The 17,784-nt window shown below is 44.0% G+C and overlaps 2 protein-coding genes across 2 annotated transcripts in view; one reads left to right on the top strand and one right to left on the bottom strand.

Moving 5' to 3' along the window:
* macrod1 (mono-ADP ribosylhydrolase 1) overlaps window positions 1-17,784 on the bottom strand; it is a 93,250-nt gene that overhangs the window by 64,205 nt on the left and 11,261 nt on the right. The gene's annotated exons all lie outside the window — the stretch shown is intronic.
* On the top strand, window positions 516-3,369 carry LOC120047935 (leucine-rich repeat transmembrane protein FLRT1-like). The gene is made up of 2 exons (XM_038993558.1): window positions 516-1,392; window positions 2,129-3,369. Exons 1-2 carry the CDS (start codon window positions 516-518, stop codon window positions 3,367-3,369), a joined length of 2,118 nt encoding a protein of 705 aa, XP_038849486.1.

Genomic DNA, 17,784 nt, shown 5'->3' with positions numbered 1-17,784 from the left:
TATTATCCTGACAGCTTCTGGTTGGTAGGAGGGACCCATATTATCAGGACAGCTTCTGGTTGGTAGGAGGGACCCATATTATCAGGACAGCTTCTGGTTGGTAGGAGGGACCCATATTATCAGGACAGCTTCTGGTTGGTAGGAGGGACCCATATTATCCTGACAGCTTCTGGTTGGTAGTAGGGACCCATATTATCAGGACAGCTTCTGGTTGGTAGGAGGGACCCATATTATCCTGACAGCTTCTGGTTGGTAGGAGGGACCCATATTATCAGGACAGCTCCACTCTATTGGGCCCAGCGACTATTCATACACTCAAACACTTTCTTTGTTCAAACACCCAACAGAAGACATCACATCACTAAAACTTGAAGACAACACATTTACACAACACAAGAATTTCAAAATCCGGATAGAAATGAGCTGTAACTCTTATTCTTTCTCTTTCCTAAAGTACAACGACTCTCAAAACTCATTAACTCTCTGTCTCTCTCCCACTCACAGAGGGCGGGATTATGGCTGCCGAGAGTCTGACCGAGCTCCGTGATTGGCTCTTTCTGCTCCTCCTGTGCCTGACTCTATTGGCCGAGATGCTGGAGTTGGCGGCGGCAGCAGTTGCCATGGAGGAAGGCGAGGAAGACTTCCCGTGCCCGTCAGTGTGCCGGTGTGACGAGGGCTTTGTCTACTGTAACGACCGGATCCTGAGCATGATCCCTCCTCTACCGTTAACAGCTACCGTTCTCTACCTACAGAGCAACCGGTTGGCCAACTCCGGCCTGCCGGCGTCGTTAGAGCGCAGCAGTAGTATCCGTGTGGTCTACCTTTACGCCAACCAACTAGACGAGTTTCCTATACACCTGCCGCCGTCGCTACGGGAACTACACCTGCAGGACAACAACATTCGGACGTTGCCGCGCACGGCGTTGGCCAGGTTACCGTTGCTAGAGAGGCTACACCTGGACGACAACTCCATCTCCACAGTGAGCATTCAGGAGCGGGCCTTCTCCGGTACGCCGCGGCTGAGGTTACTCTTCCTCTCCCGGAACCACCTGTCCAGCATCCCAGCCGGCCTCCCGGCTTCTTTAGAGGAGCTGAGATTAGACGACAACCGCATCAACACCATCCCCACCCACGCCTTCCGGGGCCTGGCCTCACTGAGACGCCTGGTCCTGGACGGGAATCTCCTGGCCAACACCCGCATCGCCGACGACACCTTCTCCCGCCTGGCCAACCTCACGGAGCTGTCGCTGGTCCGCAACGCCCTGCAGGCCCCGCCCATCAACCTGCCCAGCACACACCTGATGAGGCTGCACCTGCAGGACAACGGACTGATTCACATGCCCCGGGGGACCCTGGACGGGATGAGGAGGCTACAGCGGCTGGACCTGTCAGGTAACCAACCAGCCTGATGCTACCTGAGCCTGATCAGCCCCACATTAGACATTTTATTATCCCAAGGCCAAAAAAGTCTAAATAATAGTGCCGTTATCCAATACATAATTATGATACAGGCTACTGCACATTATATATATAAAATAAGGAAACCTACGAAAGCCAGATGGAGATGTGTAAATTGGATGTGCATTCAGTCCTTATATTACTGCTATGCTGCAGCAAATGTATTTCTACCGTCCACAAGGAAAGAAGTTACCATGATGAGATGATACATGCATTGTGAACTCTTCATACTGAGATGCGCTGTCTGTACCCACCCTAAGAGTTGATGATTGATCATGCAGATAGCAGAGAGTAGGCCATGGCCCGTAGAGAAGACAGATTTAGATATTGCATATAATTTAACACTTCCATTTCAAGTCATGCTGTTCATAAAAATAACATTTGAATTTACCGGTTTCTTGCAGTTATTTATAAAATCGGGAAAAGGGAGTGGGTTTGGGTGGTAAATCTCGGTAACCCGGTTCCCACTATTCAACCTTAATTAGATCAGATGAAAATAGTTTGCTTAGGATTCTAGTTAAGATCTGACATTGCTCTGAGTCTAGACATATACTCTGTATATTGCAGAGTAACTTTAGTGAACTATTCATAAAATTAGCAGCAGATGAGCATATTATTCTACATCAGGTGCCTTACGTAGAGTGACTTGTGTCCACTTCCATGCCTGCAGGGAACAACCTGACCACTCTGGCCCGGGGGCTGCTGAGGGACACGGACGGCCTGGAGCTGTTGCTGCTCCGGGGGAACCCCTGGTACTGTGGCTGCAACCTGCGCTGGCTCCACACTTGGCTGTATGGCCGCGGGGCGGCGGTGATAGTACGGGGCCTGACCTGCCACGGGCCGGAGGCGGTGCGAGGCCAGGCCCTCAGGGACCTCTCTGGGCTCATGGACCAGTGTGAAGGCCCCCCAGGAGGGGTGAACAGTGTGGGGGGTAGAGGAGGAGGTGGTCTGGGACTTGACACTGTCACTAGTACTACCACCTTTCCCCCCACCCAGGGCTCTCTGTTCACCCTCAGAGCCATACGGCCGGGCCTGGTGAAGCCATTACCACCGGGAGGAGAGGCAGGAGGTCATGCCTCACACAACGCTCTAGAACTCACCGTGAAGCCTCTGTCGGCGGACAGTGTGCAGGTGACGTGGCTGTGCCCGCGGCCGGCGCCCTCCTTCCGGCTGTCGTGGCTGAGGCTGGGCAGCAGCGCCGCTCTGGGTTCCATCACAGAGACGCTGGTCCCCGGGGAGAGACAGCAGTACCTACTGACCCAGCTCACGCCACGATCACACTACCTCATCTGCCTGCTCCCCCTGCGCTCCACCTCCTCCCACTCTGGAGGGTCACAGAGAGGACAGCAGCAGGAAAAGGACACAACAGACCAGACCCCTGTCTGCTCTCAGATAGAGACGGGGGAGGCTCTGCGCCCCGAGGGGGGAGACGGGGGTGAGGACTCGGACACAGAGATGGCAGCCCTCCCCCTGGCCGAGATCATCGGCGGAGCCACGGCCCTGGTCTCCCTCATACTCATCTTCGGCATCTTCTGCTGGTACGGCCAGCGCGCCGGGTATGTCTCCGGGGAAACAGACTCCTATGGGGTCAGAGGTCAGCGCGGGGTCGGGAAGCCGTACGATGACTACGTGGAGTCGGGTACTAAGAAGGACAGCTCCATCCTGGAGATCAGGAGCCCCGGCTTTGCCATGACGCCCATGATGACCCATCAGCCACTGCAACCCAAAGGAGGGGAGGATGTGACCTACGTGCACACCATCTTCCCCTCAACGCACAGTAACGGCACCTACCGGAGCAACCAGAGTCACAACGGCATCATCACCCAACTGGGTCACACGGCAGGCTACGGGACCAACCAGGGTTACCGGGAGCAAGGGATGATCCCGGATATAGATTACACCTACACGTGATGACATCATCTCAGACACACTTCTCCCACCCCCACCGGTTGGATGCCGTTCTAAGGATACGGTTCCAGCAGGCGGTTGGTTGGTTGGTCTCCTTGGTTCCAAAGTACCCTCTGTGCCTCCTCAGTTCTGCTCTGAATCTTATTGATCTGTTACTAGCTGACTGGCTTGGGTTGCTGTGTCCCCACAGGGCCACCCCACATGTTAGCTGGGTGACAGAGGTGTTTCAGTGCTTCTCATGTTTATACATTGTTTTGAGGTCTCAGTATCTTTACAGCTACTGTACTCTTCATTCTATTCCATAAAAGACAGTAGTTTGAGGTGGATGTTTAGGCGTAGGCAGACGCTAAAAGGCAAATATAGTCCAGAGAGAAACACTTGTGTAGACTGCTACACTATATATATATATATACAAAAGTATGTGGACACCCTTTCAAATTAGTGGATTCGGCTATTTCAGCCATACCCGTTGCTGACAGGTGAATAAAATCAAGCACACAGCCATGAAATCTCCATAGACAAACATTGGCAGTAGAATGGCCTTCCTGAAGAGCTCAGTAACTTTCAATGTGGCACCGTCATTGGATGCCACCTTTCCAACAAGTCAGTTCTTCAAATTTCTGTCCTGCTAGAGCTGCCCCGGTCTACTGTATGTACTGTTATTGTGAAGTGGGAATGTCTAGGAGCAACAATGGCTCAGCTGCAAAGTGGTAGGCCACACAAGCTCACAGAACAGGACCGCCGAGTGCTGAAGCTCGTAAAAATGGCCTGTCCTTGGTTGCAACACTCACTACAGAGTTCTAAACTGTCTCTGGAAGCAACGTCAGCACAAGAACTGTTAGTCGGGAGCTTCATTAAATGGGTTTCCATGGCCGAGCAGCCGCACACAAGCCTAAGATCACCACGCGCAATGCCAAGTGTCGGCTGGAGTGGTGTAAAGCTCGCCGCCATTGGAGTCTGGAGCAGTGGAAACGCGTACTCGAGAGTGATCACGCTTCACCATCTGGCAGTCCAAGGACGTATCTGGGTTTGGCGGATGTCAGACGAACGCTACCTGCCCCAATGCACAGTGCCAACTGTAAAGTTTGGTGGAGGAGGAATAATGGTCTGGTGATGGTGATTTTGGAATGAGATGTTAGACGAGCAGGTGTCCACATACTTTTGGTCATGTAGTGTATACAACTACCTACTTCTGTATGCGCTGTGTAGACACACGGGTAAAGGGTTTGATGGTACTAGTCACAACAACTCATCACTGACTGACAGAAAATATATATGTTCCCATCTTAGACCTCTACTTTTCTCTTTCCCCTCTTGTTTTTATATTTTATTTCTCTGTTTATTTTGTGCTGCAGAGAGAGAGGGAACGAGAGAGAGATAACTTTGTTCTAGCTGAGAAGAGCTGATAGCAGCTCTGAGGGACATGGGCTCCTACTGCAGCGCTGCCTGCCTGGGGACTCTAATGAGAGGGAGAGATAGGAGTAAGCAAAGGGAGGTTAAAAAGAGAGACGGAATAATTGAGGAAGGGGGGGATAATAAAAGAGGGAAAGGGTGAAAAGGAAGAATATAGACCCTGATCCTTCGAGAGAGAGATAAAGAGAGAGGGAGAAAAAGTAGGAAGCGAGATAGACAAAAGAGGGAGAGCAAAGGGAGAACTAATGGTAGAGGGAAACTGTGAAAAGGGTAGGAATATAGCTAGGCCCTGATCCAAACCCTGCTACTTCTTAACAGGACCAGGTTATTTCTACTTGACCTATCACTGATATTTTAGTACAGGAAGGAGCAGAAAGTGAAGAGAGTGTATTCATCAAACGTGCCCATCTTTAAAGACATAAAATTGTTATTACAAGGTCATGGAATAAAATAATTGCACATATTGGCGTTTCCCTTAACATACAGAACACCAATATTAAAGGATATATCCTCTTGCTTATTGCATGTCATCATAATATGAACGGCAAAGGCATGTTAACTGGACAATCATACAGAAATGTCTGCAATCAAATTAAGTAAATCACCCCAAAGTAAAAGGCATTTTCTATTGGTTGCGATCAGGAAAGATGAAGAAAAAAAAACATGCGTTTACAGTGATGTACACATTTACCACACAAACATCTGAACACAGCAAGCTGTAATAGCCGTACCATTATATCTACTTAGTAGCTACTTAGTAGCTCTGTGTGCATCATAGTCAGTCATTCAGATCCAGCGACACAGACACAGTCAGGTCACACAGGTAGGGGGGGGGGGGGGGGGGATTTCCGTAGAAATCATGGATGAACCAAACTGCAGCACTGTGCATCTCTGCACTCTAATCACACACTCGGAAGTGTATTTCTGTCAATCTACGTATATTATAACAATGTTCTGGCCTCTCAATCACAACTGAATCACAACGGAGAGAAGAGTAAAGAGAGTGATGGGAAAAGGAGGGAGAGAAAGAAAAGAGATTGTTAGAGTGAGTTATGTATAGACTATAGTTTTTATTATAAAAAAAGTGCTGATTGGCCACGGGTATGATAAAACATGTATTTTTCCTGTTCTAATTACATTTGTAACCAGTTTATAATAGCAATAAGACACCGCGGGGGTTTGTGGTATATGGCCAATATACCACGGCTAAGGAGTTTTTCCAGGCGCTCCACGTTGCGTCGTACATATGAACAGCTCGTAGCCGTGGTATATTGGCCATATACCACACCCCCTCGTACATTATTGCTTAAATATACCATGCTAAACTTAATTAGCCTTATGTCTTTTTCCAATCCAAAACTCCAGTGGGAAAAGCATTCTGGGGAAGAGAAAAGATCTAGAGCCTTCTTTACGGTCTTAGAAACCTTTCCTTTAAATACGCTCAGCTTTTCACAAAGTCTTATGTATAAATCTAAACAGTGAGAACTGTTTGTTTGGTTTCTTTGATTTTCTATGCGAATAAAAAAAATATTGGTAAAACTTCAAATGTTTTCATATGCGTTTTATTGGGAGGTGGTGGGTTGTGTTAAATTATACTGTACAAATAAACTGGCAGAATATTAGGGAGAATCAAGTTAACTTAAATATACTGAACAAAAATATAAACGCAACAATTGACGATTTTACTGAGTTACAGTTCATATAAGGAAATCAGCCAATTGAAATTGGCTGATTACGGATTTCACATGACTGGGCAGGGGCTTAGCCAAGGGTGGGCCTGGGAGGGCATAGGCCCACCCACTTGGGAGCCAGGTCCAACCCTGGGGAGCCAGGCCCAGCCAATCAGAATGAGTTTTTCCCCACAAAAGGGCATTATTTCAGACAGAAATACTCTGTCTGGGTGGCTTGTCTCTGACGATCCCACAGGTAAAGAAGTTGGATGTGGAGGTTCTGGGCTGAAGTGACTACAAATGGTCCGCGATTGTGAGGCCGGTTGGACATACTGCCAAATTCTCTAAAATGACGTTGAAGGCGGCTTATGGTAGAGAAATTAGCATTCAATTCTCTGGCAAGAGCTTTGGTGGATATTCCTGCAGTCAGCATGCCAATTGCATGCTCCCTCAAAACATGAGACATCTGTGGCATTGTGTTTGACAAAACTGTCACGCCTGTTCCTGCTCCCCCTCTCTGGCGCCAGGCGGCCCATCATTACGCACACCTGTTACCATCGTTACGCGCATCAGCGCTTCATTGGACTCACCTGGACTCCATCACTTATTGATTGCCTCCCCTATATCCGTCTATTCCTCATCCCTGTGTCAGCATTAATGTTGTTTGTTCCACCTGTCCAGACGCTGTCCTTGTTTTGTTTCATGTCGGTTATTTATTAAATATTCACTCCCTGTACTTGCTTCTCGTCTCCCAGCGTCAGTCCTCACAGAATGCTGACACCACATATTGGAAGCTTCAGAGTTTTTTCGCCCGGCTCCCCGGTCTCCCCCACGTTCCTCCCCCCGGGCTCCTCCACATCCCGCCTCGCCCGGCTCCCCCACATCCCGCCTCCCCCACATCCCGCCTCGCCCGGCTCCCCCACATCCCGCCTCCCCCACGCCTCACCCGGCTCCCCCACGCCTCGCCACGATTATCTTGAGAAACGCTCACCAACAGGGAAGTAAACAAACATTTGAGAGAAATAAGCTTTTTGTGCTTATGGAAAATGTATGGGATCTTTTATTTCAGCTCATGAAACATGGGACCAACACTTTATATGTTGCGTTTATATTTTTGTTCAGTATACATAATGCGGCAGAGTGATGTTCATTAAATATACTCTCTGAATACATAGTAGCTGTGTTATTACTGACTAGATTTAGTAGCCTTAGGAAGCTACTCCCTATCGATTTGTGTGTGTTTGTATCCGCATGCTCTGGAGCGTGCGTGTGTATCTAGTCTACATAGTCTGTCTGTATGTTAACGTGAGGACATGCCTCCCCTTCTAAGTGAGTACTAATGCTGTAAGCACAAATCATTATAACAAGCCAGAGAGGGTATAAGTGTCTATCTCAGACAAACAGTTTGTGTAACACAGTACAGGGTGTGTGTGTGTGTGTGTACTATATGTTTGTTTGTTTCAAGTTTTATTAGTCGTACGGGATACACATGGTATACACCGTCCAACAAAATGCTTACTTGCAGTTTCCTTCGACAATGTAGTGCTGAGTGACTAACCAAAATGTCTGTTATTTGACCTACCTTGGTTTAATTATTTGAATTACATTTCGTTAGTTGCTTTTCTGTGACCTCAATGCGCAGTTTCTCTAGAAATAAATCAAATCAAGCCCGAACTGTGCGATGTAGTAGGGATTTGTAGTTTCCAACAGGCCAATATTCTACATAGTTTAGCGCAGAAAACGTGGTGATTAACTACAACGACCATAATCCATTGCGCACCTACTTGTCCGGTCTGTGTGCTGCAGACCAGAGAGGGAGAGAAGAGACTGAAGACCTGCAATCGAGAGGGATTGAGAGCAGTTGCGTTGCAAGGTATCTCTACCTGAAAATACATGATCTAAGTGATTAATGATTGGTACTCAGCAGTCATAAAAGTATGCCTTATTTACTTTGAAGAATTACTAAAATAGTGATTTTGTCAGACAGCATAGAGATGAGATGATGACTTGGAATAAAATAATAAAGTCATCAAATAAAACAAATGTAATATACATAACAACAATTCAAGTAATGTGAGTACATGTTCAATCACTACCACCATGGGACTTTTATTCATAGTTTTATTCTGTGTTGTTACAGCACTCAACCCATATAATACATAGTGCATTCAATGTTTTTTAAAAAGTATCGAAAACAAAATCGAAAACCGGGATAATTATTTTTGGAGTCAAACCTCAAAAAGCACTAAATCGCTCAACACTACGACAATGCAACAACAATATGAAATCAAAGATAACAATACGGACATAAAGTAAATGGCGCAGTAGAATAGGGCTGACCCGATTTAGTCGACTGGTCGATTGTTTGGTCGATAGGATGTTTGTCGACCGATATTTCTTTAGTCGAGCAGTGGCAATAATAATAATTTTAAAAAAAAAGGTATGGTGCACAAGACACCTGTGTAATTCGCACCGGTCTCAGTGGACTAAATCATTGTGGAGGTCACGGGGATGGAACAGTCCATCACTAAGACATGTGATACTGAAATTGTATATGGTTATATTATGTTCAAATAATGGTGCAATATTAATAAATCTAATATTATTTTATAACAAATGTGCTTTGTCCATCATTGGATACGGTCGCTGTCCACCGCTCTGAAACAATCTTCAGTGAGCCGTAGAACTGGCACCTTTCCCTATGTTGCTATGTGCATAATAGCAGAGTTAACCAGCATATTGGGATCGAGAACAATGCGGCGGAGGCAGCAGCAGAGACCAGGAAACATTCCTTGCCTTAGCCTAATTATCTAAGAAAATCCAAACTTAATTAGGTCTATAATCAATAGCCTAAATGTCAAACGTGCCTGGCTTTATAAATCATCCATATATATCTCCAGAAATAAGACAGATCCTGCTTCTGTTGCCTGTTTGAGTGTTTGTTTAATAACTTACTGATTCCGTGAGCATCAAGCCTCATGCAGCAGCAAAATGTTGCATAAAGCAATTTCCCAAATTTGGCTGTTTTTAAAGGCTTTACAATTTGTTTTTCATTAGAACAGACTGGTATTACTTATAATTAGATTTGTTTACACTGTTTCAAACAGGCAGAACAATGATCCTGTAATCTAACAGCACCTGTTTGTCACACATAATATAACCACAGCTCTCACTCCTATACCCTCCTTTTTCTTCATCTCCTTATTGTTATTATTACGATCAATATAATAATAAGTCATGTCGTTATCATTAGTAGGCTTTGTATAGTAGCTTGTATAAACACTATCGAGCTGTCACGTGTTACTGTGTTCTGATGGCTTGTAGATAGAAACTGTCTGTTGGTATCAGACCTCATACCATCTCCCCGACGGTAAGGGCATGTGTGTGTGTGTGTGTGTGTGTGTTTGTGTGTGCGTGCACCAGCCATCTAATCTCTGAAACCTTTCAGTGAGCTAGCCCATGTGATTGTGCTCTTCCTGTCCATTTAACTACCTCTCACTGAGTAGCACTAATCGCAGTACAATACAAAACTGACAACCTTTGGCAATGACATTCAATTGATACAAATTAATTCCGTTCCTAGTAAAGTAGCAGGAGAGAGAATGCACACTGCTCCAGCATCAGGAGAGCTCTCGGGCAACACAGCCTCTCTCCGACCTACAGAATAAACACTGACTCATTTCCGCCTCTTACAGATTTGCCGACCCTACTTAACGACAGGAATAGAAAAGGAAAAGTATGAGCACAGAACAATACAACCTTGTAGGATGGGTTCCTCTAGCATTTCTCATGGGAGTTTCATCCTCATCTCTGAAGAGGGTTTGTTAGCGCTTAGAATGAGCAAGTCAAGCATGCCGACAGGGTTAAAAGGGGGTGAGAGCACCGATCACAATACTACCCATGTCGGTTGTGGCAACATTGTTTATGGTTTTGTTGTACTCGATTCCCGATTTTCATGACTTGCGACTCAACTTGGATTCGACCTTCTCGGACTCGGACTCGCCTTCTCGACCTTTGGTAACTCGGACTCGCCTTTCTGTGACTTGTATTTGCACTTGGACTGGATAGGCTAATTTGATAAGCAGACTATTAGCAGCACTGGGTGGGCAGAGAAGCAAGGGTTCTGTTCTCTAGCTGTGGGAAGGATGCACCACACCCAGCACACGCAGCCTACATCAGCTGGTGAGCTGCGGGGGAGCATGCGATGATTGTGGGCAGAGAGGCAGGCAGGCTCCGCATCCGATCATAAGCTACACACCACGCAAACAAACCTCTTGCTTCCCCTTAACTATTAGTCACCAGCCTACTATTTAGCTTTGCCTGGTTAAGAAACACAAACTGCTTAACGAAATTGAAAACAATACTAGTACTGAGTTTAATAGTGTTTTTTCCGCATAAAAGTGTATATATATATATATATATATATATAAAACTCAGCAAAAAAAAAAGAATCCTCTCACTGTCAACTGCGTTTATTGTCAGCAAACTTAACATGTGTAAATATTTGTATGAACATAACAAGATTCAACATCTGAGACATTAACTGAACAAGTTCCACAGACATGTGACTAACAGAAATGGATTAATGTGTCCCTGAACAAAGGGGGGGGGGGGGGAAATCAAAAGTAACAGTCAGTATCTGGTGTGGCCACCAGCTGCATTAAGTACTGCAGTGCATCTCCTCCCCATGGACTGCACCAGATTTGCCAGTTCTTGCTATGAGATGTTACCCCACTCTTCTACCAAGGCACCTGCAAGTTCCCAGACATTTCTGGGGGAATGGCCCTAGCCCTCACCCTCCGATCCAACAGGTCCCAGACGTGCTCAATGGGATTGAGATACGGGCTCTTCACTGGCCATGGCAGAACATTGACATTCCTGTCTTGCAGGAAATCACGCACAGAACGAGTAGTATGGCTGGTGGCATTGTCATGCTGGAGGGTCATGTCAGGATGAGCCTGCAGGAAGGGTACCACATGAGGGAGGGGGATGTCTTCCCTGTAACGCACAGCGTTGAGATTGCCTGCAATGACAACAAGCTCAGTTCGATAATGCTGTGACACACCACCCCAGACCATGACGGACCCTCCACCTCCAAATTGATCCCTCTCCAGAGTACAGGCCTCGGTGTAACGCTCATTCCTTCGACGATAAACGCGAATCCGACCATCACCCCTGGTGAGACAAAACCGCGAATCGTCAGTGAAGAGCACTTTTTGCCAGTCCTGTCTGGTCCAGCGACGGTGGGTTTGTGCCCATAGGCGACGTTGTTGCCGGTGATGTCTGGTGAGGACCTGCCTTACAACAGGCCTACAAGCCCTCAGTCCAGCCTCTCTCAGCCTATTTTTTTACATTTTTTATTTCACCTTTATTTAACCAGGTAGGATAGTTGAGAACAAGTTCTCATTTACAACTGCGACCTGGCCAAGATAAAGCAAAGCAGTGCGACACAAACAACACAGAGTTACACATGTACTAAACAAACGTACAGTCAATAACACAATAGAAAAAAGTCTATATACAGTGTGTGCAAATGGCGTGAGGTGGTAAGGCAATAAATAGGCCATAGTAGCGAAGTACAATTTAGCAAATTAACACTGGAGTGATAGATGTGCAGATGATGATGTGCAAGTAGAAATACTGGTGTGCAAAAGAGGAAAAAAGTAAATAAAAACAATATGGGGATGAGGTAGGTAGATACAGATGGGCTGTGTACAGCTGCAGCGATCGGTTAGCTGTTCAGATAGCTGATGTTTGAAGTTAGTGAGGGAGATATAAAAGTCTCCAACTTCAGCGATTTTTGTCCAAACAGTAAAAAATGTAATTAAAATAAAACATCACAAGTATTTTGGGGGGGATGGTAAAACATTTTCAGTGTAAACTTGAACGACTAAAATCAGATATAAATAAAGTAGGTCGAAAAGATAATGGACCTAGTGCTGTGGCGGTCATGACATTTTGTCAGCCTGTGATTGTCAGCCTGTGATTGTCAGCCTGTGATTGTCAAACAAATAACTGTCAGTCTCATGGCAATTGACTGTTAATTAACAAACACATTTAGCATCTCCTTGCTTCCAGGCATACTTTAGCCTACAAGTTACTGATGCAGACCTTTGGAACATCTACAGTTTAACAAGTCTAATAAATCCATGTAATATAGCCTACACCATAACAATAAATCCTTTTATTTATTTTAGACAGGTCTAAAGAAACATGATATGAAGAAAATGTAGTCTATTTCAGAAGAACATACTCTGAGTGGTCCTTATGTTAGGTCCTGATGTGGCTATGGCATATGGCTGTGTATTTGCTTAGAATTCCGTGGCATTATTTTTTATAGTCGAACACAATTGAACAAAGCTGAATAAAATAGAAAGGATATTTTCTACAAATGCTTTCCAAGGAAGTGTGCGCACATGCGGCTGTTCTGTGTTGAGTGGTTAACAAAGAAACAGGTCCTCCTATATGCTATATATACAGTTATTTCTGTAACTCTAGTTGTGATCCAAAACATTGGGCTATATGTTTTGATTTGTAATACATTCTGAGGCTGCATGATGCAACTAATGATGATTTGAAAAAAGTTGCATGAAATGCATGAGCTCTGCTTTGTTTCTTGCACACGCTTAATCAGTTTCTCATTCACCATTAGACCAGTACTTGATTATATTCTCACCAGGCCTCGAAATTCCTGGCGGCATACCCCTTGTGTGGCTGTAATGCTCCCTAAAAAATCCATGCCTTTTGCGGACAAAGTGGCCGTTGTGCCCTTGGGCTGAATATAATAATTATAATTCCCTTCTCCCAGCTGCCATGCTCCGAAGCACCTCTCACTCACATGGCTCTCTCAGATCTCAATTCTTATTAGCCAACGCCCATCACGAGATCGGTTCCTTCTCACAGGCATCTCAGCATCTCTTCACTTGTAGCTAAGAAGTAAGCTACAAGTGAAGACTAACACATCGGAGACGCAACTGTGCTAGTTCCTCTTATCCAATTCTGTGGTGCATATTGAAGATGTTAGAAGAACTGTCCTCATTTACTTTTTGTCAGCCAACAAGATGAGTAGGCCTAACAAACAGCAAAATAACTAGCCTATGTCAATCTACTATCCCCCATAGTACAAATGTTGACCTATTCTATTATTCAACTTGTCCCTCTGTGCAAGAAATGCATATTCCAAACAGACTCTTGGACAGTTGTGGGATGCGATAGATCCCAAATTATTACAACCACTCGCATCAAAAAAACATTTTAAAAGCATTGAGGCTGATGCAACAGATCAGAACGTTTAGCTTAAAATGTTGATAAACTATTAGGCTATTTCTTCACATTATAAGCACAGCAACGCTGTGTAAGTGCGAATATTCCAAAATGAAAATAGCGGGAAAACACTGCTGTCAAAAGTGACCGCTAATGTGATTATGCATGTAATTATTTATTTTTATTATAAAGGTGCATTTTTATGGTGAAAAGTATCTTCCCCAAACTTGAAACTCAGGTGCCGCTTATGTATGCCAGTTAGGCTACACTGGTTGATAAGCAGATTAATGTGCTTCATTTTAAGAAGTTATTTGGCCACTTTAGTTGTGATACAAACCGTATCAAAACATATAGGCCTATGTGCTAGGCTATATGAGGTGTGTGACTAGGATTTGAAAAAGTCGCAAGGAAAAGGCATGCGCTGTTTCTTGCCGCATTCACAAGTGATAATACATCACTCACAAGTGATAATACATCACTCACAAGTGATAATACATCACTCAAGTGATAATACATCACTCACAAGTGATAATACATCACTCACAAGTGATAGGCTAATATTGTCAAAAATACATGTAATCTCTGCACTTAAATACAGAATGGAGGATGCTTTCCCATGGTTTATTTTCATGTCAGCCAGGTAGGATGCAAATGAATTACTTAAAAATCATACAATGTGATTTTCTGGATTTTTGTTTTAGATTCCGTCTCTCACAGTTGAAGTGTACCTATGATAAAAAGTACAGACCTCTACATGCTTTGTAAGTAGGAAAACCTGCAAAATCGGCAGTGTATCAAATACTTGTTCTCCCCACTGTATATCTCACTGATCATCCCCAAAGCCAACACCTCATTTGGCCGCCTTTCCTTCCAGTTCTCTGCTGCCAGTGACTGGAACGAATTGCAAAAATCGCTGAAGTTGGAGACTTTTATTTCCCTCACCAACTTTGAACATCAGCTATCTGAGCAGCTAACCGATCACTGCAGCTGTACATAGTCCATCTGTAAATAGCCCACCCAATCTACCTACCTCATCCCCATACTGTTTTTATTTTATTTACTTTTCTGCTCTTTTGCACACCAGTATCTCTACTTGCACATCATCATCTGCTCATTTATCACTCCAGTGTTAATCTGCTAAATTGTAATTATTCACTCCTATGGCCTATCTCCTCATGCCTTTTGCACACACTGTATATAGACTTTCTTATTTCTACTGTGTCATTGACTTGTTTATTGTGTTATTGGCTTGTTTATTGTTTACTCCATGTGTAACTCTGTGTTGTTGTCTGTGTCACACTGCTTTGCTTTATCTTGGCCAGGTCGCAGTTGCAAATAAGAACTTGTTCTCAACTAACCTACCTGGTTAAATAAAGGTGACTTTTTTTTGTTATACATTTGGTGGAGGATTAGTTTTTCCAGCAGGACAATGCTCCATGCCACACAGCCAGGTAAATCAAGGTGTGGATGGAGGACCACCAGATCAAGACCCTGTCATGGCCAGCCCAGTCTCCAGACCTGAACCCCATTGAAAACCTCTGGAATGTGATCAAGAGGAAGATGGATAGTCACAAGCAATCAAAAAAAGCCGAGCTGCTTGAATTTTTGCACCAGGAGTTGCATAAAGTCTACTAGCATCAATGTGAAAGACTGGTGGAGTGCCTGCCAAGACGCATGAAAGCTGTGATAGAAAATCAGGGTTATTCCACCAAATAGTGATTTCTGAACTCTTCCTAAGTTAAAACATTAGTATTGTGTTGTTTAAAAATGAATATGAACTTATTTTCTTTGCATTATTCGAGGTCTGACAACACTGCTTTGTTATTTTGACCAGTTGTCATTTTCTGCAAATAAATGCTCTAAATGACAATATTTTTATTTGGAATTTGGGAGAAATGTTGTCAGTAGTTTATAGAATAAAATAAAAAAATTAATTTTACCAAAACACATACCTATAAATAGTAAAAGCAGTGGTGTCCTAATTTTTTACTGAGCTGTGTATATATACACACACAGTGGCAAGAAAAAGTATGTGAACCCTTTGGAATTACCTGGATTTCTGCAGAAATGTGTCAAACTTTGATCTGATCTTCATCAAAGTCATAACAATAGACAAATACAGTCTGCTTAAACTAATAACACACAAACAACTATACGTTTTTTGTCTTTATTGAACACACTGTGTAAACATTCACACAGTGCAGGGTGGAAAAAGTATGTGAACCCTTGGATTTAATAACTGGTTGACCCTCCTTTGGCAGCAATAACAACCAAACGTTTTCTGTAGTTGCGGATCAGACTGCACAACGGTCAGGAGGAATTTTGGACCATTCCTCTTTACAAAACTGTTTCAGTTCAGCAATATTCTTAGGATGTCTGGTGTGAACCGCTCGAGACCACAGCATTTTAAAATTGGGTTGAGGTCAGGACTCTGACTGGGCCACTCCAGAAGGCGTATTTTCTTCTGTTGAAGCCATTCTGTTGTTGATTTACTTCTGTGTTTTGGGTCGTTGTCCTGTTGCATCACCCAACTTCTGTTGAGCTTCAACTGGCAGACAGATAGCCTTACATTCTCCTGCAAAATGCCTTGATAAACTTGGGAATTAATTTTTCCATCGATGATAGCAAGTTGTCCAGGCCCTGAGGCAGCAAAGCAGCCCCAAACCATGATGCTCCCTCCACCATACTTTACAGTTGGGATGAGGTTGGTGTGCTGGTCCTTTTTTTCTCCACACATAATGTTGTGTGTTCCTTCCAAACAACTCAACTGTAGTTTCCTCTGTCCACAGAATATTTTGCCAGTGGCGCTGTGGAACATCCAGGTGCACTTTCGCAGACTTCAGATGTGCAGCAATGTTTGTTTTGGACAGCAGTGGCTTCTTCCGTGGTGTCCTCCCATGAACACCATTCTTGTTTAGTGTTTTACGTATCGTAGACTCGTCAACAGAGATGTTAGCATGTTCCAGAGATTTCTGTAAGTCTTTAGCTGACACTCTAGGATTCTTCTTAACCTCATTGAGCATTCTGCACTGTGCTCTTGCAGTCATCTTTGCAGGACGGCCACTCCTAGGGAAAGTAGCAACGGTGCTGAACTTTCTCCATTTATAGACAATTTGTCTTACCGTGGACTGATGAACATCAAGACTTTTAGAGATACTTTTGTAATCATTTCCAGCTTTATGCAAGTCAACAATTCTTAATCTTAGGTCTTCTGAGATCGCTTTTGTTCGAGGCATGGTTCACATCAGGCAATGCTTCTTGTGAATAGCAAACTCAAATTTTGTGAGTGTTTTTAATAGGGCAGGGCAGCTCTAACGAACATCTCTAATCTCGTCTCATTGATTGGACTCCAGGTTAGCTGACTCCTGACTCCAATTATCTTTTGGAGAAGTCATTAGCCTAGGGGTTCACATAATGTACTTTTTCCAACCTACACTGCGAATGTTTAAATGATGTATTCAATATAGACAAGAAAAATACAATAATTAGTGTGTTATTAGTTTAAGCACACTGTGTTTGTCTGTTGTTGTGACTAAGATGAAGATTAGATCAAATTTTATTACTAATTTATGCAGAAATCCAGGTAATTCCAAAGGGTTCACATACTTTTTCTTGCCACTGTATGTATGCATGTATGTATAGTTGAAGTCGGAAGTTTACCTACACTTAGATTGGAGTCATTAAAACTCATTTTTCAACCACTCCACAGATTTATTGTTAACAAACTATAGTTTTGGCAAGTCGGTTAGGACATCTACTTTGTGCATGACACAAGTCATTTTTCCAACAATTGTTTACAGACAGATTATTTCACTTATAATTGACTGTATCACAATTCCAGTGGGTCAGATGTTTACATACACTAAGTTGACTGTGCCTTTAACCAGATTGGACAATTCCAGAAAATGATGTCATGGCTTTAGAAGCTTCTGATAAATGATGTCAATTAGCCTGAGTCAATTGGAGGTGTACCTGTGGATGTATTTCAAGGCCTACCTTCAAACTCAGTGCCTCTTTGCTTGACATCATGGGAAAATCAAAAGAAATCAACCAAGACCTCAGAAAAAAAATT

Source organism: Salvelinus namaycush, chromosome 5 (genome assembly GCF_016432855.1).
Source record: "Salvelinus namaycush isolate Seneca chromosome 5, SaNama_1.0, whole genome shotgun sequence".
Classification (NCBI taxonomy): Eukaryota; Metazoa; Chordata; class Actinopteri; order Salmoniformes; family Salmonidae; genus Salvelinus; species Salvelinus namaycush.
This window is presented reverse-complemented; position numbering and strand designations above follow the sequence as displayed.

Excerpts from the sequence above, each read along its gene's own strand:
- LOC120047935 (XM_038993558.1), top strand. The coding sequence starts at position 516 with ATGGCTGCCGAGAGTCTGACCGAGCTCCGTGATTGGCTCTTTCTGCTC. Across the intron at positions 1,393-2,128 it reads ACAGCGGCTGGACCTGTCAG|GGAACAACCTGACCACTCTG; the intron begins GTAACCAACCAG and ends CCATGCCTGCAG.